Source organism: Agelaius phoeniceus, chromosome 1 (assembly GCF_051311805.1).
Source record: "Agelaius phoeniceus isolate bAgePho1 chromosome 1, bAgePho1.hap1, whole genome shotgun sequence".
In the NCBI taxonomy this organism is placed as follows: Eukaryota; Metazoa; Chordata; class Aves; order Passeriformes; family Icteridae; genus Agelaius; species Agelaius phoeniceus.
In genome coordinates, this window is record NC_135265.1 from 131,943,933 (window position 1) to 131,970,664 (window position 26,732).

Consider the following 26,732-nt stretch of genomic DNA (forward strand, 5'->3'; position numbering starts at 1 on the left):
CTTTTTTTCCAAGAGTCACTGAAGCAGAAATATTACAGACAGAGCATGTCTATATCTGACTATGGCACAGATGGGCAGGCCAAGCCATTAGGGATAGCAGCAGAAATGAAGGTTGACTGTCTTCTAGGAATACTAAGAGCTTTCTGGGACTGTGGGTACGTCCTCTGGCTTCTGCTGAGCATACTTTTCTGAAAGAATATGAGAAATATGAGATACATGCATGAATTGCATGATGCGAATGCGTCAAGACTGACCATTCACAGGAAGCCAGCACATGACAGGCTTGAGGCAAGCCTGTGAGTTGAGCTGCCAAACTTGCCACAGAAAAAGACAGCATGTGGAAAAAGGACTTTGATGGGATGCTGATGAAAAGAAACCAACAGAGGTTTAATGTGTATACTAAAGACTCCTCCAAATTAGGAAATCCCTGCATCATAAAAGCATTGCAGTTCAGGGAATAACTTCAGGTGGCATTTTCTTGCCCTTAAATTATTCCACATGCATCTACTTTTGACCTCTGTCAGTCAGAACATAGGGTCAGATATACCTATGGCTTCAATCATTGTGTCTGCTCATCTTAAATTCCTGTGGCTATGAATAAACCTGTGAGGTTCTTACTTGTGTTTGTATACCTGGCTTGAAAGATTAAAGATGGGAAGAATGCTCATCAGACTGCAGTGGAATCCTTATTTTACTAAGATGAGACTCCCCTAATCAGTAGTTTCCTGTATTGCCAAACCCAATTCAATTCCCAGCACACTGTCATCCATCGTGTACAGTGAATGAGGCACTAGGGAATGTTTGGTGGAAAAGCAGTGTCTGACTGTACAATCAAAGGACATGCCATACTGCACTAGTACAAGTGGGCCAATCAAGGACTCAATTGGAAAAACATCTCTCTGTAGATTGTCCTTTAAACAAATCCACTTGTGACTGCTGACGAACACTCACCATGCACTTCTGCCAAGGCAGGGGGTGAGAAAGATGCCTGTTTTCACTCGTTAATTCAGAAGCCTCTTTCATAGATTACCAAGAACTTTTTTGGCATAGAATAAAAATGCTCTTTAATGACAATAAAAATGACTGCCTGGATTTATTCATGTGCAGTCTACAGTACAGCTTTATTCATAAGCGTAGGAATATGCTTGGGTTGCTTATTCTTTCAAAATCAGAGCAGGCTGAATAGAAGCCAAGCTGAGCAGAAACAAAATTCCAGTTCTAATGGGATACTGACATAACTATTTTCCACCTTATTATCTTAATTACCTTATATATAAAAAATTACAACTTATCTTTACTAATATAACATGAACGATTCCAGCAACATGAAGATAATGCTAAGTTATGAATTGTGGGAGCAGACCAAGAGGAAAGAAGGATAATTACAGAAAAAAAGGTTAAGAATATTAGTGTGCATATGAGGGGAAGGACAGATAAGAAAGAAGGGGGAAATGGATGCTATTTTATTTTCCTTAAAACATTTCAGCATTGATTCACTAAAGGTAAATCATAATTGACCAGTCTGATTGCCTTCTATGATGAAATGACTGCCTGGATGGATGAGAGGAGAGCAGTGGAAATTGTCCACCTAGAGATCAGCAAGGCTTTCAATGCTGTCTCTTTACAAAATCCTCACAGGCAAACTCAGGAAGTGTGGACTGTTTGAGTGGACAGAGAGGTAGTTTGGTTTGGTTTGGCACAAGGTCTGTAATTACAGGCTAAATGACAGACCCCAGAGGGTGGGACAGTAATCAGTGGCACAGGGTCTGGTTGGAGGCCTGTCACTGGTGGTGTCCCCCAAGGTTCAGTACTGGTCCCAGTATTGTTTAGCTTTTCACCAATAACTTGGGTGAAGGGGCAGAGGCCTCCTCAGCAAGTTCCCCAATAACACAAAGCTGGGAGGAGCGGCCGATACCCCAGAGTGCTGAGCAGCTCTTCAGAATGACCTTGGCAGGCTGGAGAGATGGGCAGAGAAAACCATCTGAAACTCAACAGAGGTGAATGCAGGGTCCTGCACCTGGGGAAGAACAACCTGCACCAGGACAGGATGGGGGCTGACCTGCTAGAAACAGCTCTGCAGAGAAGGACCTGGGGGTCCTGGAGGACAATGAAATGTCCATGAGCTGCCACTGCGTTCTTGTGGCCAATAAGGCCAAAGTTATTCTGGGGTGCACTAGGAAGAGCATTGCCAGCAGGTCCAGGGAGGTGACCCTGCCCCTCTACTCAGCCCAAGTGAGGCACTGCCTGGAGTGCTGTGCCCAGTTCTGGGCTCCACAGCACAAGAGAGACATGGAGCTGCTGCAGTGGGTCCAGAGGAGGGCTACAAAGATCATGAGGGGACTGCAGCATCTCTCATATGAGGAAAGGCTGAGAGAGTTGGGCCTGTTCAGCCTTGAGAAGAGACAACACAGAAGGGACCTCATCAATGTCTATCAGTCTCTGAAGAGAGGGTGTCAAGAGGATGGACCAAGCTCTTCACGGTGGTGCCAAGCAATAGGACAAGAGGCAATGGGCAGAAACTGATGCACAGGAAGTTCCACCTGACCATAAGGAAAATCTTTATTTGTGTGGGTGCACTTGATCAGGCTGCCCAGAGAGGTGGTGGAGTCTCTCTCATTGGAGATATGCAAGAACCATCTGAACACAATCCTGTGCCATGTGCTCTGGGATGGCCCTGCTTGAGCCGGGAGATGGGACCAGATGACCCACTGCACTCCCTTCCAACCTTGTCCATTCTGTGATTCTGTGAAAACAAATCAGACCTACAGCCATGGTGTTGAATCCTTTTAATTGGAATATAGAGATTTGGATCCCAGTCTGAAGAAACTCATTTGTCTATTCTGAAGTCTGGAATGAATCTTGGTAGGAAAAAGCCCAGAGAGTTTGGGTGGACAGAAAGACATCACACTGTGCTGAATTACTTTGGAAAAATCTATTAAGCTGAATGAAACACAGCATTTTTCAAAACAACTTCAACCAGCAAAGTTCTGTCAATAGAAATACCAAACATTTCCAAATAAAGATGTATTTAAAATATTTGTCTTCTGATTTGGTATGAATTTTTTTAAAAACTCTGTAATTATTAAAGTTGATTTAACTTGGGCTCAGTGAAAAATATTATGTAACTCTTCTACAGATAAAAAATCCAGCTTGGTGGTATTTTGAGGAGTGACAATCAGTAGTAATGACTGACAGATCTAAACACTCATCCCCTCAGATAAATTTTCAGTCATAGTTTTTTAGCAGTTACATGTTTCTCTGTTTGTCCTGTAAACTATAATCTCTTCCTCTGACCAGCTCTCATTTTCAACAGTGAACTTTCTCACAACTTTGGCAAACATCTTCATAACCAAAAGTAATTCCCTTTCACTCTTACGAAAATTTACTCACTGAAAAGAGCTACTCATCCATAAACCTACTTCTAAGTCAGCAGAGGTCTTTTATTGCCAACACAAAAGTTAAAAAAACCCTCAGTGTGGGTTGTATTATCCAAAGGGGAAGCCACGAGAGGGAAGACAAAGACAGAAGGAAAGATCAAGTCAGTAGTAAATATGTTCTCCTTCTCTACTAAATATCTCCTTCGTAAATGACAGCTACAGTGATGCCACCTTTGGAAAACTAACAATGCAAAGAAATTTCAGTTCTACTGGGAAGAATCCAGCTAGGATCCAATTACTGAGAGATTCATAAAACAAAGCTCAAAAAATAATATTGAGCATCTTAATTTCCTCTAAAGCTGAAAATTTAGTCAAATAATTTTATCTGATGACTGCAGGTTTCCTTCTATTCCTTTCTCAAGGCAAATTATGCTGAGCCTGTTTTGGCTTTGACAAAGCTCACAGTGCTTTGATTTTGCTCACCCATCTAGGGTCTGTGTCTTGAGAGCATGTTTCTATCCTCTCATTTTTCACTAATGTTACATTCCCTTAATACAACTAAAGTAGCACTGAGGAGCTTTCTCGGGTATTCGAATTGACTCCTCTAGACTGTTAAATCACTAGAACAGTTCCTGATACTCTTGTCTAAGGACAGTTCATATTTTCTCAAGCAGTCCTCAGGCATGATACAGGAAACAGCATGAACCAGGGATCCATTCTTTGTGGACAGAACTGGTCTTGTGAGCTCAGGGTATTCCCCAGCACAGAAGCAGGCCATGTTGCAACACTGGTCTCAGTGCCAGAGAGCAGTCTAAGGCACCAGCTAAGCTCAGAGGCCACCTGGCTCCACCCACAGTGTTAAACTCACTGTCCTGCTCAGAGTGGCTGTATGCAAGAGGCCTCCTGGGAATAATCCCCTGTAGGGATTATTCTCTGTGCCTTCTGAACCACGCATGGTGATTCCTAGTTTCTGTGGGCCAGAGACAGCTCCAGCCATCTAACAGCAACAATAATGGTGGAGGTTCCAATGCGCAAGAATGTGCCCATCACTGTTTCATTTCCTCAAACATTTCCATCTGTGGATATTCAAACTGAACACATTCAAAGACACAAGTTTTAGATGGTCATTTTTCAAAAGTGTTTGCAAGTTGGTTGTCTTGAAAAAATGCTCATTTAAAAATGAATTAGTTATTTTCTGGTATTTGTGATGGTGTTCACAGGGGTCTTAGGATGAGGGAAGAGACAAAGATCTGACTGCATCTTTCAGAAGGCTTGATTTATTATTTTATGATATATATTATATTTAAAATATACTAAAAGAATAGAAGAAAGGATTTCATCAGAAGGCTAGCTAAGAATAGAAAAAGAAAGAATGAATGACGAAGGCTTCTGTCTCGGACAGAGAGTCTGAGCCAGCTGACTGTGATTGGCCATTAATTAGAAACAATCACATGAGACCAATCGCAGATCCACCTGTTGCATTCCACAGCAGCAGATAACCATTGTTTATATTTTGTTCCTGAGGCCTCTCAGCTTCTCAGGAGAAAAAATCCTAAGGAAAGGATTTTTCAGAAAATATCGTGGCTACAGGTATTGTCCTACATCTTTATGACTCCTTAATAATTGTTTTCCTTTCTCTTAATCTAAATATTACTTATTTGGCTTTATCCTAATAGATGAGAATGGATAAATGTTAAAGAAGGCTATTGTTGTATGCAAAGCAAAGGGAGGTCAGCTCAGTTTGGTAAACACTACAACCAAGTTTACACATTGAAAAAGTAATTTATAACAAGTAAATATTAGCTCCATGAAGATGTTATAGAGTATGATAATTCAAGCAAAAAGAGTTAAGAAAAAATAAGATCATAGAATAATTACTGCATGAGCAGACTTTAATGGTAATTTTAATATTTTTTGTTTCTTAGCTCACTCCCCTGTAATGCAGATACAATAATTCCATGTCCTGTGACACTGCCAGCAGTAACACCAGGTTTATTTTTAGATTTTATCTTTGAGTAACAGAACAAGGCTTTACTGAAAAGTAAATAAAAGGGGGAGAAAACTATTCTCCCTGTTAGCATATTTTACAACTTCTTTCTAAATGTCTCTTCTTTCTTTACCATTTTATTATTTCATTTTCCCTGCCCGTCTTCTTTTTACAACCTCTATCCTTATAAATCTCTCCATAACTCCTACAAAATTTGTTAAAAGATGTATGAACTTCCTGGGTGTCAAATATTTTTTATTGAAGTCTATAATTCTGGTTTTCCCTAGCTAAATATCCAGCCAGAAAGATTGTGTTTGACATGTTCTCAGATAATTCTAAAAGATTTTCTAGGTCATCAAGAAGGTTTAATCTTCTTGTCATAAAATTATACAGGTAAATAACAGCCAAATTTCCAATTCATACATAAACATACCAAGTCCAAAATGCTTTGGGAAACACATTTTGTGATTGTGATTGTTGCAAAGAATAAATGAAGAAGAGCACTTATTCCAAGCTTCCAAGCACTTCTTGTCTCTAGTGAGACATTTTGAGCAAGTTAGCTTCCACTCCTTTTGGAATTTTCATTTTAATTCAAAGACAGACAAAGTATGGTATGGTACATTTCATATACCAAAAAAAAAAAAATATATATATATATTCATATGTATATTTTATATATACATATTCATATGTATAATATACATATTATATTACATATAATCATACCTAGTTCCTGAAGTAAACATTAGAAACTGCCCAATATCCCTTCCCTAGCACACATACATGCTGCTCTTGGTTCTGCAAGTGATGCCACCTCTTCCCAGTTCTGGGACAGGCCATGGATCCAAGACCTGCCCCTGTACTTTCTGGCCCCATCCTTGCTGGGAATCTTTCCCCAAACACACAGGCCTATGGCCGTAACCCAAACATTCATTATGAGTTTGGCAGCTCACCCATTTTTCCTTACAAATTTCTTCATCTGGGAACAATCTCTAAATGGAACACAGCCTCCAGACATTTCTTTATTGCCTCTGACAAAATCTTTTCTGAACTTCCAAAATTTCTGGGACAACTATACAGCAAGAGGCTCTTGTCCAGAGATTTCCATTTCCTTCTACATGCAAATGCTTCATTATTAGTCACTACAGTGACTAAAGTAGTATATTATTTTGTTCTCATTTCACCTCACTATTTCTATTCCTTCCCTGTCACGCTTTTCAAAATAACAAGGTCATTATTAACACTAAGTCTCTCTAAATCCAAAGAACCAGAACTGACTCATAGTATTTCTTCATTTCTTTACCTATACTGGTGCTTCTCTGGTATGAAGCCAAAGTATGGTGTAAGGACAGTCTCAAGTTTCTTAGTTCTTTCTGCATATTTCAGCTTCTCTGAGACAGAAACTGTTGGGTTTCCTGACAGGAGCCAAACCTGCTTTCATGGTCAGGAGGAGCAGGGAGCAGGTTGTTTTCCTTGCAGGCAGTGGAACACCTGCACAGAAGGATAAAGTATCCTGATATCCCCATGCATATGGCAACATGAAAATCTACCCACCACTCTCTGACAGAAACAAATGTTATGTGCTCTCAGCTAAGGATAGCTTACACCCAGGAGAGATGAGGAATTCATTTTCTGAGCCACGATGAAGAAACTCGTGGTACACAAAGTAATGCTACTTTGTATCCTGTTCCCACAGCCAGCCTGGAAGCACTTACTCTGTGACTGTCTTTTCCTGCGCTCACCTGTAAAACATCAAATCACAACCAACATGAAAAAGGTGATTGTATGGGAGAAGGTGATCTTTGTATCTTTCGGCTTGAAGATCTGAGACTCCTATCTCACCTCAGCTACTCAGGGTGCTGTTGGTGACACAGAAATTATTAGAGAAAGAAAGGAAACAGAAAGTAAACAATTGTTAGTAGCAGCACAGACAATGTAGAGAAAAAATGTGACCTTACTGAGTTTGTGGTATCTTGCTTTCAGGACATTAGCTTAACCTTTCAAAAACTCTTATAGATACTGTTTTTTAAAGTTGTCCATGTATTTGTTTACGGGGAAAGCTGTTAGCAACCTCAACATTACTCATTGATCAGCTGACCTGAAACCACATATTTCTATCTATTGGTAACGGTCTAAGTATTAGATTCTTTTCCAGAACAAATTCAGAAACAGCATGAGGAGATAATGCTGTATACCATTCCCCCTGTCTCCCAAAACATGTGGGACATCATGTCCACTGGTGAACCAGCTGTTCTTCTGCTTCAGCAGTACTTAAATAAGATGGTGTCTTCAAGGTTCCAAAGCAATTTAGAGTATGTTGTCCTCATCCACAATAGGGTCTGATCACCCACTCATGCCTATAAAATGAGATGTTCTTGAAGTCGTGCAAATACTATTTCCATGCATTTAAAATTAATTTTGCACATATGTACCTTTTAAATTAAGAAAGCAAAGTGCTCAAAATGAAGTCAAAGCCAGCACAATGCTGAATATCAGTGTTTTTTCTTTTGGCCTGATTTTTCTTCAAGACATAATACACAGAGGAGGCTTTGAGCTCCTTGAGTGTATACTCATAACAACAGTTTTTTTACTCACAGTAATGTTCCTCACTGAATTATTGTCAAGGCAAACTCTTTTTCAAACAGAAATGGTATTTCACAGTAATTTGTGGGGGTTGTAACAAACAAATTCAGAAATACAAAGATCATTTGATGTTTAGTTCATGACTCAAGTTTTTTTTCTATAACAGCAGATATTCTTTCATCCTGTGGAAATATTACAAATTACCTTAATAAAAAAAGGGAAAAGAAGAAAAATGGGTGGGGGAGGGGCAAATTAAAAATAAGAAAACAAAGAAAGACGAGAGGAAGGAGGGAAAAGGCTTTGATAGAGGAAATACACATTAAAGAAATACAATACAATTTCTTGTGATGCTGGAAATGAAATTATACTCCATATAATTTAAATTACAGAAATACCCCATAGGTGACTTAAAAGTGAATGTGATTTTGACACATGAAAATTAATAATGAATACTAAATACAAGAGTTGGCAAGCAGAATGTTGTTCTGTGGTTAAAAACTGCTAGCACAGACCAAAATCCAAGCTTTCTGATCTCCATGATAATTGGCTACAGATGAGCATACTCAGATCAGAACATAAATCCCTGAGGTCTGTCACGGTCCCCAGCTAGTCCTTCATTAGCTGGGGCTGTTTAAGGGATAACAGCTGCTGTAGGAACAACTGGCTGGACAGGGATGTGGTTGCTGATCAGATCTCTCTTTCTGAGACTCTGGGACCTCTGTGAGGGGCTGGGGAGGCACAGCCTTAGCACAAACCAGGCTATCAAGCCTCAAAGCCACAGAGAGAGGGTGTTCTACTGTGGATAAACCCCAGAATCTGAAAAAGCAGCTACTGGGGGGGAGAGGCCAACAGCTGAGAGATAAGGATGAAAGTTGAAATTTTGAGAGTCAGCATAAAGTTCATGGGTGACCTCTCAGCTATTGAAACAAGCACTACTGGGAAGCAAAACACACCATTGCTAATATTGCCTTGAGACACAATGATTGCAGTATCTATCTACACATCTCAGAAGGAAAAACCAGGAGATTTTGTCATCTCTAAAATGCTTTGCTTGCTCTCTTTCCAAATATAAGGTGTTCAAATTTATATGACGATATCATGCTTTGAAGAGAAAACTGATAGGTAAATAAATGGATAGGTATTTGATTATTCAGTATCCTTACAAAAGCTTGGCTAGGATTTTGCTTGTATTTTAACTACTTATGTGGTAATTCAAAAGATGTAATTTGCAGTCACTTCCTACCTTCATCTGCTGCATGGAAGAGTTTTCATCTCCCCCAGTACCATACTAGTACAGTATGTCTAGCAGATGATGTAGTTACTGTGACATAATTCTCATTTCAATTGCAGTACAGATTTCAGTTACAATAACTTTACTTTCTGACAGGATTATATCTGAGGACATAAAACTTCTCAGGCTTGCATTTATGTGAAGAAATAACACATCCATACGTTGAGGCTGTGAATTAGCTCCTTACAGCAGAAAGCATCCCACATTGGCTCAAAAGAGCACATTAGCAGAATTTAGAGATCTCTGGTCAGCTCTTACTGTATAAATATACAATGAATTAAACCAAAATTAAACAGGAATCTTATCTGCACTCTACAGAAGCATGATGGGTTGGGCTCACTTTTGTCACATACTTTTCCTTCTAATCTGCTGCTAAAATAACTCAGAATGTTTAACCTGATAATGTCTTCAGCCCTAAAGTTACATACACTCAAGTTTAAGAACTGGGTTGGAGATAATAATCCTTGGATTAATTTTAACTGTATGTAGCAAGTGATTCATAAACTTAGTGAGTGTTCCACATAGTTCCTATTACTTCATATTATTAGTGGAATCATTCATATACAAGCACAAGACAAATCATGGTATATTTTGTTGCAAAATATAATTTAACGCAGACAGAGGCATTTGTGTTTTGCAGCAGCTTCCATTGAACAGGAGCCAAGTACATTTCCTTCTTGGCCTCCTTTCCTTTCTGTTTTAATTTTGTGCAGTATCTGTTAATTTTTTGTTGTTTCTTCTGGTATCATGAAATATCTAAAGGAATGCCCCCTAAATTAGCTTTTCTCCTTACACAGTTATTTTCAAAATCATGTAGCTGCATGTTTCATATTCCTAAGGAACAGAAAGAATGTTATTGCTTAGAAGAGTATTCTACATTCTAGCTTTCACTGTATTCACTACAGCTTTCATGCATTCACTTCAGATCTTTCCAAAGAAGTATGCCCATAAGAAATGAAATACACGCCCAGTTTACTAGAACAGAGTTAATCAAGAAAAAAAGCAAACACAAACACTTGTGGTTTTTTTTTTACAATGTGGGAATTTTAATTTGCTTTGTTTTGTCATATATTATTAAGATGCAGTAGGGCCTAAGTCCCAAATCTGCTTCAGAAAAAAAACCTCACAACTTCAAACACCAAAAAGGCACTACATCTTGGATCTACAAAGACTGGATGCATGTTGCTTCTAGACATGAAACCTGCTGAAGGGTGCTGTGGACCTCTCATTGGCCTTGCAAACACGGTATGGAAATCATCAATCTGGACAAATGACCTTGCTCTTCATCAGTCTGTTTAGGTGCACAAGGCCATTTCATTATGTCTGAAGGGAATCAGCTAATCTAACAGACAGAATTTTATCTTTATAACCATGTAGCAAGCATATCACTGCTTTTCTTTAGAAAAAACCAAAATATTATTTTTCTTTCACAAATCAGGATAAGCCAAATTTGATCCAAACTCTGGATGAAAGTACTGATGAGGGGAAAAAGAAGGCAAAACTTAGTTCTTATGTCAGAAAAGGGGAAAGGTGACTGTTATCTACTACAGAAAAGAGAAACTGACCATCCTACATCTTTCTGTTGTTTCACAAGACCTTGCACAACTATGGAAACAATTCTTTAAAACATAAATACAGCTGCATGAAAACAGCATCTTCGAGCAATATCATACAAATTTTTATTACTTGCATATCGAATATGCTGCAAGAAAGACTTAAGAAAATGTTAAAAGTTAATTAATTTGGCACAATTGACAAGTTTTTAATATTTGGAAGTCTGACTCGGTGTTTCATAAAAGAAAAATCTGCAAAGGAGTTTGGCTTTCAAGGGCCACATAATGAGAGTTCCAAAAACTCTCTTTCCTATATGTCCTTGAACAAGATATTTTAGCTCTTTCACAGAAATTACTAGCTATAGCAATAATCATTTTAAACTGCAATAAGCAATGCAAAGACCTGCCAAATTAAAACAACATGCATTGAGATTTAGTTGAAAAATTGAGGAATAAGAAAAATAAATATCTTTTTAGACACAGCTCATTCCTCCATAAGACTTTGTTAAAATGTATAGGCAATTAGACCTAACAAGACTGTTAAGAAATCTATGAAGTATTAGTGCATGGCTGATGAAAAATTAAATCCTCCTAAACCTGGATCTCAAAGTACTTTTCTCTCTATATGGACAATCCCACAGAATTTTTCATCCATTCCATTTTACTTATTTAACTTCTCAGTCTCCTAGAACAATGACTTTTACTTCTGTACTTGGAAACTGCTGTTATTTTACCAGTAAATAGTTATCACAGCAGTACACTTTTGTTTTAAAAATGGTGAAAAGAAGATAAAAGGAATAAAATTATTTTAATACTGCTATACTTACATAGCATAAACTTTAATTTTTGTCCTGAAAAAGAGACTTCCATCCAAAAAATATCCAATCCCCAACCTTAATTTTTATTACTTTTCCAGGTACCTGTTGGTTCCTTGCAGCTATTTCGCTCCACTTTGCCTGCCAAGCAAGTCTTTACACAACAGCAGCAATTGTCATCACCACCACTACTTATAATATGCACACTACATAGAATGTGACAACTTCTAATCCCTGTTAAGTTGCTGGAATTCTGGAGTGATTTAATTAAGTCTATTACTTGATGTCACTGAGATCATGTTTTGGCCCTGTTCTCTCTCATGGCATTTAAGGAACACTCAACTTTCCAGCACAGTGGCACTTTACATATTCTGTTCTTTACAGAGAGGCATGTTTTTACCATGCCACTGTTTGTATACGTTGCTGCACATAAGCAGGTGACCTAATTTCTTGAAACAGTGAGCAAGGCCCAAGAGTCTGACTCCAAAATGCCACGTAGTTTTATGGGCTGGCTCAGAGAATGTTCCAAGTTTTTTGCATCATTTCATGTCTTGAAGAGGTTCCTTTAGCCAAAACTGTTTGCATCCTGCACATGCCAAACTGAGTACGGATCCAGTTGTTTCCAAATGGAGGGACCAGAAATCTCTTGGTTTTTGAAAGAAGAAATAAATAATTTAATCTACATGTTTTGGTTGGGTAACCCTTTCATATATTTTCCACTATTTAAATTTGAAAGAGGCTATAAAAGGAATTTTTAAAAAATCACAGGGAAAATGTCAGCTGAGGAATGTGACACTTTCTGTTTCTCCACATAACACCTTGTCTCTGCAATCATTTTCTAGAGATGGGCAGTTTATTTCTTAAAGTAATGAGTTCCCTTAGGGAATTTGCTAGGAATCCTAAAATATTTGGGAAGAGCTCCTATATAATCACATTTTAGAATTTAGGATTTTAGAAAGTTTGGGATTCTTGTTAAGTAAGCTGTGAATGTGGGTATTTCTTTTTGTTGTTCTATATCCATGGTTTTTTGTGAATTAGATCTCCAGAGCTGTGGCTTTCAGCATTCAGTAGCAGAACCCCAAGTGTTTCAGCACTGCATCTATTAGTTTTGAGAAAGATGAATAAGAAATGGAAATCTGTTATCTGTTGTTTTAAATTTGTCCAATTTGAATGTTGAATTGAAAATCAACATTTTAAAGTAATAGATTGTAAATGGTACTTTATGGAGTCTTACATCATGTAAAGGATTACATTTTACTTAGACAAGCATTTCGCCGATAAAATTTGGTGCTCTTCTCTCTATTCCCCCATATTCTTTCTTTCTTCCTGATGTATCTTCTGCAGGACATTTCACATTCCTCATGTTCACTTGGGTTAGGTGACCTTTATGGAGCCCACTTACCATCCCCCAGTGGCTGGAGAGAGGTATCTGATGAGATCTACTACTGATGTGAATCATTAATCCCTAATGACAGGCTGTGTCCAAACCCCATCTATGCTGTATTCTCATAACCCGACAATTACTTTAAACAATTAGCAAAAGACAGTTATTCTAAGTCACAAACTGTTAGGAAATGAAAAAGTTGACTGCTTGGTGATGCACAGGTGATGACCAATGATAGAGAGATGAACCTTATGTTTTAAAACATGACAGCCCATAAGCTGAAACTGATACACCCTGTCCTAAGATTTTTGGCAAAGGAGGAAAATTATAAAAAAATACTCATTATAAAATAAGCTACTCATTATAAATAAATCTGAAAAAATAAAAGGATTATCATCAATAATGTAATGACAAGCCTCATTTCAATAGCCATAGATTTCTATTCAATCATCTTTATGCACATTACACACATGTAGACAGGAAAAACTTTCCAGCATGGTAAAAGGTTCATTTGACAGAACCTCCATGGACCAACATGTATTTCCTCTAAATACTGAAAACAGAGTTGTTTCTTTTTTTTTTCAAGCCAACAGTCTGGTAGCAAATATTTATTTAATACCACTTACATAAAGTAAATCTGGTACCCCAAAAGTAAATACCTTCTTTCAACAGCTGCTACCTGGTCAACAAACTATCACATATCTGCTGGCAAATGAAAATCTCCTTTTTGGTATAGACTAACTCAGCCAAGGTTTGGCCAGCTGCTTATGCCTTTTATCATTTGTATTTGAGACAGTTTTTGGTAGTGGTGTTTGGGGTATTTTGTGTGTAACTTACCCAGCAGAGATTGTGCGTTAACATCCCTTCTTCGAGTAAAATGTCTTCCAGGGAGATCCTTTGCCATGACAGTGGACAGCAGAGTGTGTGCAAATAGCAGAAGGAAACATGCAATCATTTTCTTCATCTTTATGAAACAGAGGGACACACAAGGATGTAAAACTGCAAGAGGAGGAAATGAGATAAGTTCTTTGATTACATAAAAAGATGCATTCCAACCACATCAGTCACCCAGCAGCATTGCTTCCCTTCCATCACATACAAACATGCAGACACATGGGCACCAAACATTACCTACAACTTCAAGAAATAAGGTTTACACAATAATACAGCAGTTGGCAGTCCCTGTGTAGCATTTCTAAGTATTGTTAGTCGAAGTCCATCATCAACATTGACAACAATTTATAAAAATCAAGTATTTTTAAAGTAAGAAAAGGAAGTTTGTTTCACTCAGCCTGTCAGCATAAACACATTTCAGGAGAACACAAATATATTTTTATTATTCCACTCCGTGCTCCTTTGCAATTTTTTTTAGAAGTTTAATGGTTCCTGTAGTCTGAGGGATTCTTGCTGCAGAAAATCTTGGAGAATTAAAATAGAAAGAAGAAAATATATTTCAGAAACAGCAAATATAAATGTGAACTGGCAACAACTCATGCTTACTTTTCAGAAGACAGTCCATGGTTGCTAACATGAAGATATCAGTGCAAGATATCTTGCAGGAACAGACTCCTGAGGACTGGCAAGGAGCTTGCCATAGGTTCTGGAGCAATTTTATCATACAGAAGAACAAATTGACAGCCAAAATTCCTACATTACGAGATTATTCCTGACCAGGAGCTTGTTAATGCATTATAAAAAGCCATGGCTAACTCTGCCACAAACAGAATACAAAAACTGACATGCTAGAGATTCATTTTCTGGCTGTGTTCCCCACTGGTGGCTTCCTCAGACAGAGGCTCCTTCTATGCTCCCCCAAAGCCTGTTGTGGTTGAGAGCATCCCACAGGAGCTGGATTCAGTCTTGGAGTGGGTGATAGGATGAAACTTAGTAAAGAGCTCCCCTAGGTGTGCAAGAGATGGATAGAACTACCCACTTTCATAACAAAGAACTGTTTTAACTGAATCTGAGTGGAACTTCTGAAGCAGTGCAAATTTTAACAGTTATTCTTGGTGAAGTAACTAAGATTTGAAAACAATTTTAACAGGGCCCTAAACCTAACAAGCAGTTATGTAACAGAAGGCAACTAAATGCTTCACTTCTGAAAGACAATTCATTTTGTTTCCCACCATGAGCTATTCACTGACAGAAAGGAAAATTCTGAACAAATATTTTCTCTCTAATAAAGATATTTTGTTCATTATTTTTCAGTCTTTCCCATGCAACCATTACACATAATGTATTTTTCTGACTATCAATCTATTTTTCCTTTTGTGTATCCTACTCAGCAGCTCCAAATGCAGACACAACATTCTGGTGCATATGCCAACATGAGTCTTTGCACTCAAAATGCCCAGCCTTGCTTCAATGTTCAATATTATCCAGTAATGGCTGATACATGATTTAAGGACATTTGAACTAGGAAACAAATGGAAATAGCTGGTGTTTATAAAAATGGCCACAAAATAATTAGATTTCTGGGCATCTGGATGGTATTGCTAGAGTTTTTCCAGTGTACTACTTAGAAACAGATGAACACTGGAAACAGCGCACACACCACTGGAAATGGGACTATGTTTCCCTGGAGGTAACAGTTGTTACATCTGCAGATCACCAATCCCAGGTATTGCTTCACTCCTCAGAACATCAACACAGACAGGGCTGTGCCAGGGGTCTCCTCTTGCTCAGGCCTGCTCATTCAGCACACGAGGCAAATGGACCCCAAGGGCACATGCCAGTTCTAGCACTGATGGTTTAGAAAATCAGAAGCCATGCTGTCAGGGTGTCACCATCATATTTTCTGCAAAAATCCCCTTGCCCAGGATTCTTCTCCTGGGAAGCTGAGAAGCCTCAGAGAAAAAGGAAAACAATATTATCTCATTTGCTTCTCCTGTGTTTTGCTGCTTTGGAATGTGTTTGGAGATTCTTTATCCAACAGGTGGTTGTTTGATTGGTTTCATGTGATTTGTTTTGACTTAATGACCAATCACAGGCAAGCTGTGTCAGGACTCTGGAAGGAGTCACGAGTTTTCATTATTATCTTTCTAGCCTTCTTTAAGATCCTTTCTGTATTCTTTAGTATAGTTTAGTATAATATTCTTTAACATAATATAGTATCATAAAATAATAAATTAGCCTTCTAAGAACATGGAGTCAGATTCATCATTCCTTCCTGCCACGGGGCACCCTGCAAATACAAGATCAGGGTTAAAGAGAATAGAGAAATATCCTTGTTGCAAGGCTGTTACAGGAACTGGGTATGAACAGAATGCTCAAGAGGGCTTTCTGGCTCTTAACTACTTATCAGAGGCCTAACTCATCCCTCCTTTCTATTCACCCTAAACAGCTGTGAAAAGGGAACAAAACTCTAATAAATCCATTTTAGCTGTGGCTGATGGCACGTTAAAGAACCAAATACAATGCAGCAGAGCCTTCACAAGACATTGCTAAACAACCCAGTAACAGCATGATGCCAAAGGAAATGGTGGTAAAGCAGTGACTCAGGACAGTCCCACCCCAAAATAAACTCTCCTATATTCTGACACTTAAAATATTTTATACCTTTGTAGCAATTTTTGATATTTGGTCATAGTTACAAATTCACTAGACTCATAGCTGTCCATAAGCAACTCCAGAAACAAGAAAAATGAGCGTTTGTTGTGATTTGAAGTCTTTGAATTCTGTGAGGAAAATGTTTACATAGCATACAAATATATGATTAGCTGACCATATAAACTGAGTTGTCTCCATAATCATTCATTAGCTGTCACTGAATTCTGGAATACATTAAATATTTTCAATTTAGTGTAATTTTTAGCAATCTCTTTGAAAAGTAAGGTTGGAATACTAAAGAAACAGAACCACTGAATAACATACTGTTCAATAGTACTTACTTTGAATTCAGAAACTTTAGATCCTCAGATCTCAATATCTCAATATCTCTAGTCTGACAATCAGAAAATAAATCTACTTAGAGATCCACCAAAAAGGATCCAGCTCTTGCTAAAATAAAATCTACTATGAACACACTCCTACCTTCACCAACAGTGTTTTAAAATACTGTTTTAAACAAAAGCTATACTTAACAGCAAAGAGGTTCAGTTGACTCATCTTCAAAAAAAAAAAAAAACCAAAAAAACTACATATAATCTAAAATAAAAATGTAAGAAAAATTTCATTCATTTTCAGTGAGAAGGAAAAACCAAAAAACCCCAAAGCCAAAGGCTGTATGTGTGATAACATACACTGATCCAAGCCTGCTGTCACCTCTTCATCCACACTGAAAGCTTCTGTGCTGCTTTCCTGGGGTGATGACAGCCTGGACTTGTGTGCTTGGCTCTAGCTCCAGGTACACATTTGTGTCCACTGCTGCTTTTACATGATCAGTCTGTATTGTGGTTGCATGGCTGCTCCTCGTACAGTCCTCCCAAGGTTCTCTGTTTATCCTCTGGGCCTTCTGCAAGGTCTCCTGTCTACACTCTAGAAGCTCGATGGTATTTACTGCACCACGTTTGATATTTAACACCTCATTTTTCCAGCAGGCTAAGCTCTTCTGCCATAGCCCTCTGGGGCTGGTTAACCCTTGCTCTACCAGCTGAGAACACATTCCCAAAGTACCAAAGTTGAAAAGTCATATTTTTGTGGCTACCTGGTGAATGTATTTCAGGTACTTTGATTCCAGCTGTCAGCACTATATCATTGGGAACCAAGTTCCCATGGCAGCCGCAAGACCAAGTCACTGCAAGACAAACATCCTGAACAGCTCAAAAAACCAAAACCAAAAACAACAGCAACAAAAAAACCCCAAAAAACAAAAACCCAAAAACCAAAAACAAAACAAAACAAAAACACAAAAAAACCCAAAAAACCAACAAGAACAAAAACACCACCACCAACAAAAAAACCCCAAAACCAAAAAATACCCAGCAAGAGGAGGTTTGCCAGTCCATGGGGCTTTACCAGGTTGAGGACCAGATTCACCAGCTTTCACTGCTCCACTCCTCTAGCCACAGTGAAAGGAAGAAGAGTGGGGCTCTCACAGCAGCCTTGGAGCACTCAGTGCAGCACAGTGCTGTGCTGGACACATAAGGAAGCTGCTAACAGAGAAGAGACAACTGCTGTTCACAGAGGTACAGTCTGGTGAGGGCTGCTGGCCATATCTGCAGCTGTCTAGAAGAAGCTTAGTATAAAAGAGGAGATTTTCCCAGAAGATGGCAAATAAACAGACAGGCTCTCTGTTCTTTTAAGGCTTCCCTCATTCCCTAACTAGCTGCTAATCAAGAGCTGAATATTGCCATGGTGTGTTCTTATCAATTTTACCTGTGCTAGCTTAGCCATATACCCATGCACCAGAGTAATTTTTCTGATGCACTGTTATGGACTTTTATGAACAACAGTGTAGGAATACTAAAAAATAAAATTGAGATTTCATCTTTAAAATAGCTATTTCCTTTGTTGGACAGCACTGAAACAATACAAGCCTGTTTCTCTGCTTTCAAATATCTTTCCATAGAAGTCTCCTTGTAAGGGATTGATGGCTGCTTTGGGCAGAGACATTACTGAATATTCAGTGTCAGTGGTAATAAATCAGTGACCTTCTCCACTGCCTGTTGCAGGGTATTAATATTTGTCCTCTTCGCTGTGATACCTCTTAAATAATATCAAGGGAAAAGAGATGCTCTGTGGCTTATGCCAAAGTCAGTGTCCTTCCACCTCTTACCACACTTCAGGAAAATTTCTTTTACAGAGAAGCAGAAAACCCCTCCACTGGCCTGTAAGATCACCTTTTTTTTCACTCAAGTACCTTACAATGTACCTGTCTTTGCTGAGCAGATCATGCTGAAAAACAAATTGGAAAACAAGTAATATGTTTCAGCTCATACCTTCTGCTCCTCTGGATGGTCTCCCTCCTTGTCTTGTAGTACAAGTTTCTTTCCAAGGCTAAATCAGAAACATAAACTCCCCAGATCCCTGCCTCTCTACCTTTTCCAGCTACCAACAAAACTGGCACAATACACAGAAGGGGAAATGCTCAATAGTTACGTGGAACACCAACACCTGCAAATAGTATCCCCCTCTTGAACCTTGTATAATTTCTCATCATAGATGGGAGGGAAAGAGAAGACAAAAAGGCACCAGAGGCAACAGTTTTTAGCACTACCGAGGTTGCCTTTGGCTTTTCTTGTTCCCTAGTTAAAAGACACAGCCATGTACTCTCATTAAGCTTCCAACAGACATAACTTCAGTGTTTCTAAGTTACAAAGAACATAAATTCATAGAAGAGAACCATTCTGAAGTTCTTTCAGCATTCCTTATTATCTCCCCATTTTTAAGGTAACAGGAAACTGTGACCAAATCAAAAACTTTCACTGAATGTAAATGAACTGCAAGCAATCTATGTGAGTCAATAAAATCAGTCTGTTTCCCCAGTTTAGCAAACATGGTGAGTTACTTGGAAAAATAAATGAGGTCTTATTACATGAAAGCCACAAAATACCTCTTTCTCAATCCCACCATCTCAGAAATTAAAAAAAAATAAAAAAAGGCTGCAGGCACTGTAAAGCCCTTTTAACTATCAGTTACAATATATTCCAAAGTACTTCACTATCCACAAGCCAGCACATGCATTACTAGTTCACTACTCATTAAAAGCACTGTGTAGCATGGGCATCAGGACACAGAGTATTAGTAATTTCCTCTGTCTGTCTGGACCAGTTGCTGACACATGCATTTTCCAGTTCTAAAAAAGACCTATAGAGGCCCACAGAGTCCAACATCACAAATCATCATTGTATATATATATATATCATGTCCCTAGCCATGCAGGTGTTGTGTGGGGGCAGTTGGCCACAGCTGGGAGGGTGATATTTAGCACACCAGCAAGAAGCACCATCTTGCCTTCACCATTACAAAGGAGCACTGGATGCCTGCGAACCCACAACTGCACCATGTCCTGCAAAGCATCAGAGCAGTACTCACTTGTTAAAACATTTTTTAGCTCTTTTTAAGAGGCTACCTTGGGCCATTTGTGCTGTCAGTAGTATGAGATAAATCTGGGGAACTCATTATCTGAAAGTCAATTAGTAATTGTGGTGTATTCTGAGACAGCCAACCCAATTACAGCTTTCACAGTAGCACAGCAAGCCACCACAATAACAAAAGGAACTCTTGACTTGGCAACACCAGTCTTGTATCAATCTGAAATAATGAGCGTCCAGACAGTATGAGTAACCTGAACCTGCAGTGGATTTAGGACCAGAAGTTGTGTACTCCAATGTGAGAAGACTGGGACAAATTCTTTGGATGGGTCCATGAAGCTTCATGGTCACAAGTTGTTTTGTGTCTGAGTGGGACACGATCCTAGCATGTGAGAGCAATGTCTGCTCCAGACATGTCTGCATAGTGATGGGGACAGGGTGACAACCAGACACTCACAAAGTCTTCCACCTTTGTCTCCTATGCTTCCATACAGTCCTCCTCATCCAGCACATATCCCTACCTTGGCAACTAAAAGGATATTCCAGTGCTTTCTGTACTGAGAGATGCCCCTGCCTTGTATAGGAATTGGGCTGTGGCTGAATCTCCACCAGCAGCTATTTATTCTAGCTGCTGCTAAAAAATCCCACAGTGCAGCTGTAACTTGGACTAATAAAATCAAATGTGACAGTGGAGTAAATTAACTTCGATTTTGAAACAGTACAGGGAAGACCCAAAATGCATTACAGAGCAGTTCCTAGAAGGAGAGGTGAATGACAGTTGGTAATCAGCCAAATATGCCCAGAAACCCAACCCTGTATAGGACACCCATGTGCAGAGCATAACCAAAGGTGCTACAGGACACAGGAGGGCAACCACATTCTGGAAGCTGCCCAAAGAGTGCTGGGGATGGGGAAAGGACAACTTGCCTATCCAAGCACAAAGGCCAGATAAGCACACACAGGAATTGATGAGTTCAGACACCGAAATATACAGCATATCAGAAAGAGCAGAGATCAGCATTCAATTTTATTATCAGACATAAATATCATAGTGGGACTTCTACACAACAGATTTTGTTATTTAATGGGCTTAGAGTATATGTACTACATATATAATTTAATTTTCTACAGCTCTAATGAAATGAAGAAGACTAAGGGACCTGTTGCTTAATTTAAAGTCATCTGTCTCAATGACATACAGACTTCCTGATATCACTGTTGTAAAATTAATAACCTCTAAATCATATAATGATAAAATATTTAGGTCAGAAAGGACCTCTGTAAGCCATCAGGTCCAACCCCTGAGGTGAAGTTGAGGACCGTTTCAGTAACTTCTCATCACATAAAAGTTAATGGTGGTGCTATAGAACAGTACACCCATAGTATGGTTTACTCTGCATAGTTTCCAGTGGTCAGACAGCAAGCTCTAGCAGTGGGAATTCTTATTTTATGACAGCATCAATCCCCATGCCATGATTTTCTTCAGTTGCCACTTGGACAATAGACCTTTTCATTATCTTGTTCTTTTGAGAAAGACTCATTTGCACTTTCTGGTACTGAATCTCATCTAGACATCAGAGTTTCCACAACATGCCCAGAAAAGTAGCATGGGAAAACTGAGAAAATTCTTTTTTCACTGAAAAAACTTTTACCATGCACAGTAAGTATTTAAATGAAAGTATATATTATATGACATATTATACACATGTAAGCTGCTTCGTTTTGTCTCTGAAGTTGTCACAAGCCACAACAGAAAATAGTCATTGCAAACAGAAAGGTTTGGGAGAAGAAAAGGATATAACGGTTCTGAAATTTATTTGCGAAGTCACACTGATCCCAGCACCAGCACCACTGTAAACCAATAATTTGGGGATTAAGCCCACTCCATTCCAAATACTCTTTGCTCATAATGAAAACACTAACAATGGGTACACTGTATAAAAAGAGCTTGTTAATGATACCCACAATACAATTAAATAGTGTTTACTGTTTTACCTTCCGATGGAGATGGTTTATAAGTCATGAGAGAGTATTTAGATCTGATTAGCCTTTCTGTAGTTTGCCTGGACTGACTAAAACATCTTTTACCATCACAGCTGGGTCCCTGAGCCCCAGCTCATAAAAAGTAGAATGTGCATTCTCTTGTTCGTGAGAAATCCCAGTGAAGTCAATGGAGACACTCACATAAAGTAATTAGGTGTGAATATTGAGTGCAGGATTAAGGATCTTAACTGCAGCTTTGTGTAACTGAGTGCTGCAGTTTCTGAAGATATAAAACAAATCAAATTTAATCTGATGAATATCAGATGATACACGTTACATGAGGAAAAGTTTAGAAAATCTCATGCTTAAAGCTGAGACATCTACATGAAAAGTGTAATACTCCAAAACTATTTTGTAGATTTTGTAGGATTTAATGGAAAAGCCATATGAGTATTTTATTTAGCTCTTGATTTAAGGTGAATTTTTGATGGGATACAGTTTGATGATTTCTTGTTGTCAGCTGTTTGACAGAAGCGCAGCTGTAACATGTAACACGTCACCTTTTCAGACCTCAGTCAGGATCATTCACCTTTAGAACAATGGTCCCACAAGCAAACCCAAGCACTTAGGAACTATTACATAAATCAGCAGGTTGCATTCTTCTCTCTCAGTCAACAATATTCTACAGTTTAGCAGTGATAGAGACCAGTTTGACACAGAAAGGACTGTCTTCTGAAGCAGGAATACATGGTCATAAAAGATGCCATGACAATTTTTGCCAGATTAAGGAGCACCATGTCAGGAGAGTTTCCAGTGTAAGTATATTACATTCAGCAAACCGCCCCTCACTCCAGCAAACGCAGGGCTCTCAGGAAGCCCTGCACGTCCCAGGTGAGCCCTGAGCTACCTGTGAGCTGTTCCCTGGCACGGGGAGAAGCCGCAGCCCGCGCTGCTGCAAGCTGGTAAAGACACCTGCAGGCTGCTCTCGAACACGTTTCTAAGCCAAGTTCAGTTCCGATGCTACACTGATCTTAACAATACACCGGGGGCGTTTCCTTACAGCAGATACTGTTAAATGAGTTACCGCGGCATGCACGGGGAGGAGGATAAATGACAAGTTTGCTCGGACCCACGCAGTCCAAAGGAAAGGGAAACCCTTCTCCTGCGGACTGCACCACGAGCAGCAAACCGCTCCAGCGGGACCCAGCAAGCGAACATCCAGCCCAGCCCCCGACGCCGCCGCGGCCCCTCGCCTCGGCCTCCCGCTCCCCGCCGGGCCCCCGCCGCCCGCGGGGCCTTCCCGGCCACCCCCCACCCGGAGGGGCCCCCGGGGAAGGGCCGTCCCTCCGCCGAGCCGGGGCCCTGGGGCGGGGGTGGCCGCCGGCAGTGCAGAGACTCGGGATGGCAGCGATGCCGAGCCCCGCCGGGCGGCGCGGGACGCGGCGGGGTGCGGTGTCCCCGGGCGGAGCGCAGCGGACCCGCCTGGCGGGCGGGAGAGGCGAGACGAGGCGGGGCAGGGCAGGCGGCAGAGCCGGGCTTACCTGAGGGGCTGGCGGGGCCGCTCCGCTCGGCGCGGCAGCAGCGGCGGCCGGGAGCGAGCGCGGAGCCTCCTCCCCTCGGCGCGGCCCCAGACGGCGCTCCCCCGCCCGCCCCCCGGGAGCAGCCGCCTCCCGCCAGCCCCGTCCCCGGCGGCAAGAGCCCGGCTCAGAATTGAGGGGAGGGAAAGCGGGGAGTCCCGCTATGGAGACACCGGCTGCCCTGCCCAGACCTCCAGAGCCAGCGCGGCACCGGGAGGCCGCGGGAGGAGCCGCGGAGAGCCGCGTTCCTCGCTCCTCAGCCGCCTGTGCCGTCAGGGACGCGGTTCTTCACTCCTGCCCCCCTGAGGGGTACGACCTGCCGTCCCACTCCTTCCCGCCTGCCCCGTGTATGGGACCCGGGCTGTTCTCCCGCTCCCTCACGCCTGCCGGGAGGAAAGAGAGGGAATCGACGGCTCTTGCGGGACACGGGCTGTCGGCCCCAGGCGTTCCCGCCTGGTCCGAGGGACGCGGGGCCCGCTCCCTCCCGCCAGCCCCGTCAGGAACATGGGCTGCCGGCCCCTCTGGACTCCCGGCCGCGGTGGCCCTGGCCCGGCCCCGCCGCCCCGTGCACCTCGGCCCCGCTGCTGTTCCTTCCTTCCAGAGCTGCAGTGGGCGGCGAGGGGAGCTCCCGCAGCCCCAGGAGCAGCGCCTGCTCCGGCCGAGCGGGCTCTCCCGGAGGGGGCCGTGGGTTCCCGCTAGAGAAAAGTGGTGTGGTTTCTGTCTGGCGGCTCAGAGCATCCTTCCCCGGCCAGCGCCGTGCTCCCCGGGCCGCAGCCTTCCAGGGCAGCCGACCAAAGGAAACGTCGGGGAATGGAAATCCCATTCCCCGCGGGCCAAGGCAAACAGTCCCTGGTGATTCATGCGGTGTCTGCCACCGCGGCGAACCGGTGGGAGTCTCCGTCGGGGAAAACGCTGAGGGAAGCTTGAAATAAGTTGCCCAAGTGGCAGGGACCGTCGTTTCTTAGCTGACACAGCAGCGACGCGGTCAGTAGTCCAGGTGGAAAAACTAAGTGTGGGGTTTATATCAACAATTACGGTATTATGTATGAAGAAGAAAAAATAAAACTCCTGCTTTGTTCCTAAGCAATTGTGATTTCTGTTTCCTGGCAAACAAACAAACAAACAAAAACCCAGTGAAAGCCATTTAAATGGCAGAGGTGAGCAGGACCCACTGTCACTGTCCAACATAAAGACATAAATCGTCAAGCCATGCCAATTGCAGTACATCAGGTGCCAGAGGAGTCTCACAGAGGAGACTTTTAGCTGCTGGAATAATGAGTAACTCTGGCAATCAGCAGAGCTACTTTGTGTAAGTTTTGTAAGGCACAATTAATTGCCTGTGATGTGGGTGTACAAAATCTAATCTCTAAAAGGAAGCATACAGATAACAAGCAAATCTAAAACTGAAAGTGGTTGGATTCACCTTATCTTTAATTCTGAGCACTGGTTCCTGAACCTTTTCTGTAGCCAGAGAAAAGGGAAAAAATAAAAATGCAACTGAGCACTGATAGACATTATAGCAAACCCAGCAGAGCCAAGTGCAGAACAATTCTCCCATTCTGTTTCTCCTTGCAATGTAGCATAGGATGAGGCCCAGTCACAGTCCTAATTAATGTTCTGTTGTCTGAAAATACAGAAACCATACTTCCATTTCCCTGTGCTGTGGCTTGAGGCATCAGCTGAGTTGCTGGAGGAAGACGAAAGTCAGGAGAAAATGTTGTAGTGACAAGATCATGTGAGAGCCCAGAGTAACTCTGGTGGCTTTAGCTCCAGTTTACACATAAGAGAGCCCATCACTAGTGCTCATCCCAGAGGCTGTGCAGCCTGCTGCTGTTGGCAGGATGAACACAGGGAAGGTATCCCAGAGGGTGATTGGAGGAAAGGATGATAGCAAGTCAACATAAAGCATCTCTTTGTTTCACAAGAGACAGCATAGAAGATAGGGGACTTTTATTTGACTTTATTTGACTTTGGTATTTATTTATACCACACCGGAAGTACTGTGTAATCCCCACATTTCAAAGTCCCAGTCTCTTTGCTGCTTGTCCTTTCTCAAATGATGAGCTTCTGTCCTCCACTCCCATTGTGTGACTTCTTTTGGATTTGGGAGAGCCTTTGTTCAAGTCTGTCAACATTTGATACAATGGGTAGAGGAAGATTGGAAGATGTTAAGTAAGAAAAAGCTGTAGGCTTCTATCAAGCCATGCTTTGATATGCAAAGAATCAAAAATCTGGCAAAAAAAAAGTCAGGCAATTCTTAAGCTTCATTAAGATTGCTAACTAGATACCTGAGACTTTGAGTCCATTTGTTCCTTTCCTGTCTTCTCTTAGTGCCTAGAAGGATTACTCTCAGTCTGGAAGAAGTGATGTAGGCTGCTTCTCAGTTATCATAGGCAATCACTTAATACAGAAACCACATTTCAGAAAGTAGGTTTTACATTATAAGCAGGTGCTTTAAGTAAAACAGCAATGAATTGATTTTCCTCCTGCTGTTAGAGGACTGTGTCAGACCTTCATGGTAGTAGGACACCTCCTACTAATTTCCAGTCTAAAAGTATTCATGGTAATTTTGTATTTGTTTCCTAATATCAACATTGTCTATAAACCTAAAGAACTCATTTTGATCTCCAAGGCTTGCCTAGGGCATTTAATGACAGCAATAATTTTCAGCTTTCACTCTTGTTTCACTCAGCAAGTTCTTGCTGTGTATGTGGTTCCTGAGAAGGTGTTTGGCAAAACTAAAGACGATGCACCACGCAAGCCCTCTCCACTTCTCCTGATGTGCTCAAGGATTTATCATTTTCCATGGCCACAGCCCCACTGATGACTGATGGTCACCTTTGTGTTTGGTTTGTGTATGCAGCTGCACCTGTTTGCTGGTGGATTAATCCTCTCTAATGTACGATCTTGAGGGTCTCTTCCAGCCTTGATGATTCAGTAATTCTGTGATTTTATACTATGGTATTTCATCTCTCTTCTAGTTCTTTTTTTTTTTTTTTTTTTTTGCTTCCAACTAGAATTCCTAATTGTACTTATTGTAGATATCAAAGTAGATTATTGATTTTTCTGTCTTTTGAAGAAAATGTTTTATTTATCTGACTGTGAGTGAAACTTTTCCTTTGGGTTGTGTTCAGTGGCAGTTTTAGAAGTATCTTTTCACTAGTTAACTAGTTTTAACTTAGCTACAAACCATACTAAGATTACGACA

General features: G+C 40.9%; 1 protein-coding gene across 2 annotated transcripts in view; it reads right to left on the reverse strand.

The window, feature by feature from the left end:
• MATN2 (matrilin 2) overlaps positions 1-23,602 on the reverse strand; it is a 68,303-nt gene extending 44,701 nt beyond the window's left edge. For both annotated transcript variants that reach the window (XM_077187649.1, XM_054636076.2), the window contains exons 1-2: positions 23,489-23,602; positions 13,828-13,989 (exon numbers count right to left, since the gene is read on the reverse strand). In XM_077187649.1, the coding sequence (XP_077043764.1) occupies positions 13,828-13,954 (127 nt within the window). In that variant the 5' untranslated portion in view covers positions 13,955-13,989; positions 23,489-23,602. The remainder of the gene's footprint in view (positions 1-13,827; positions 13,990-23,488) is intronic.
• Between the last annotated feature and the right edge of the window lie 3,130 nt (positions 23,603-26,732).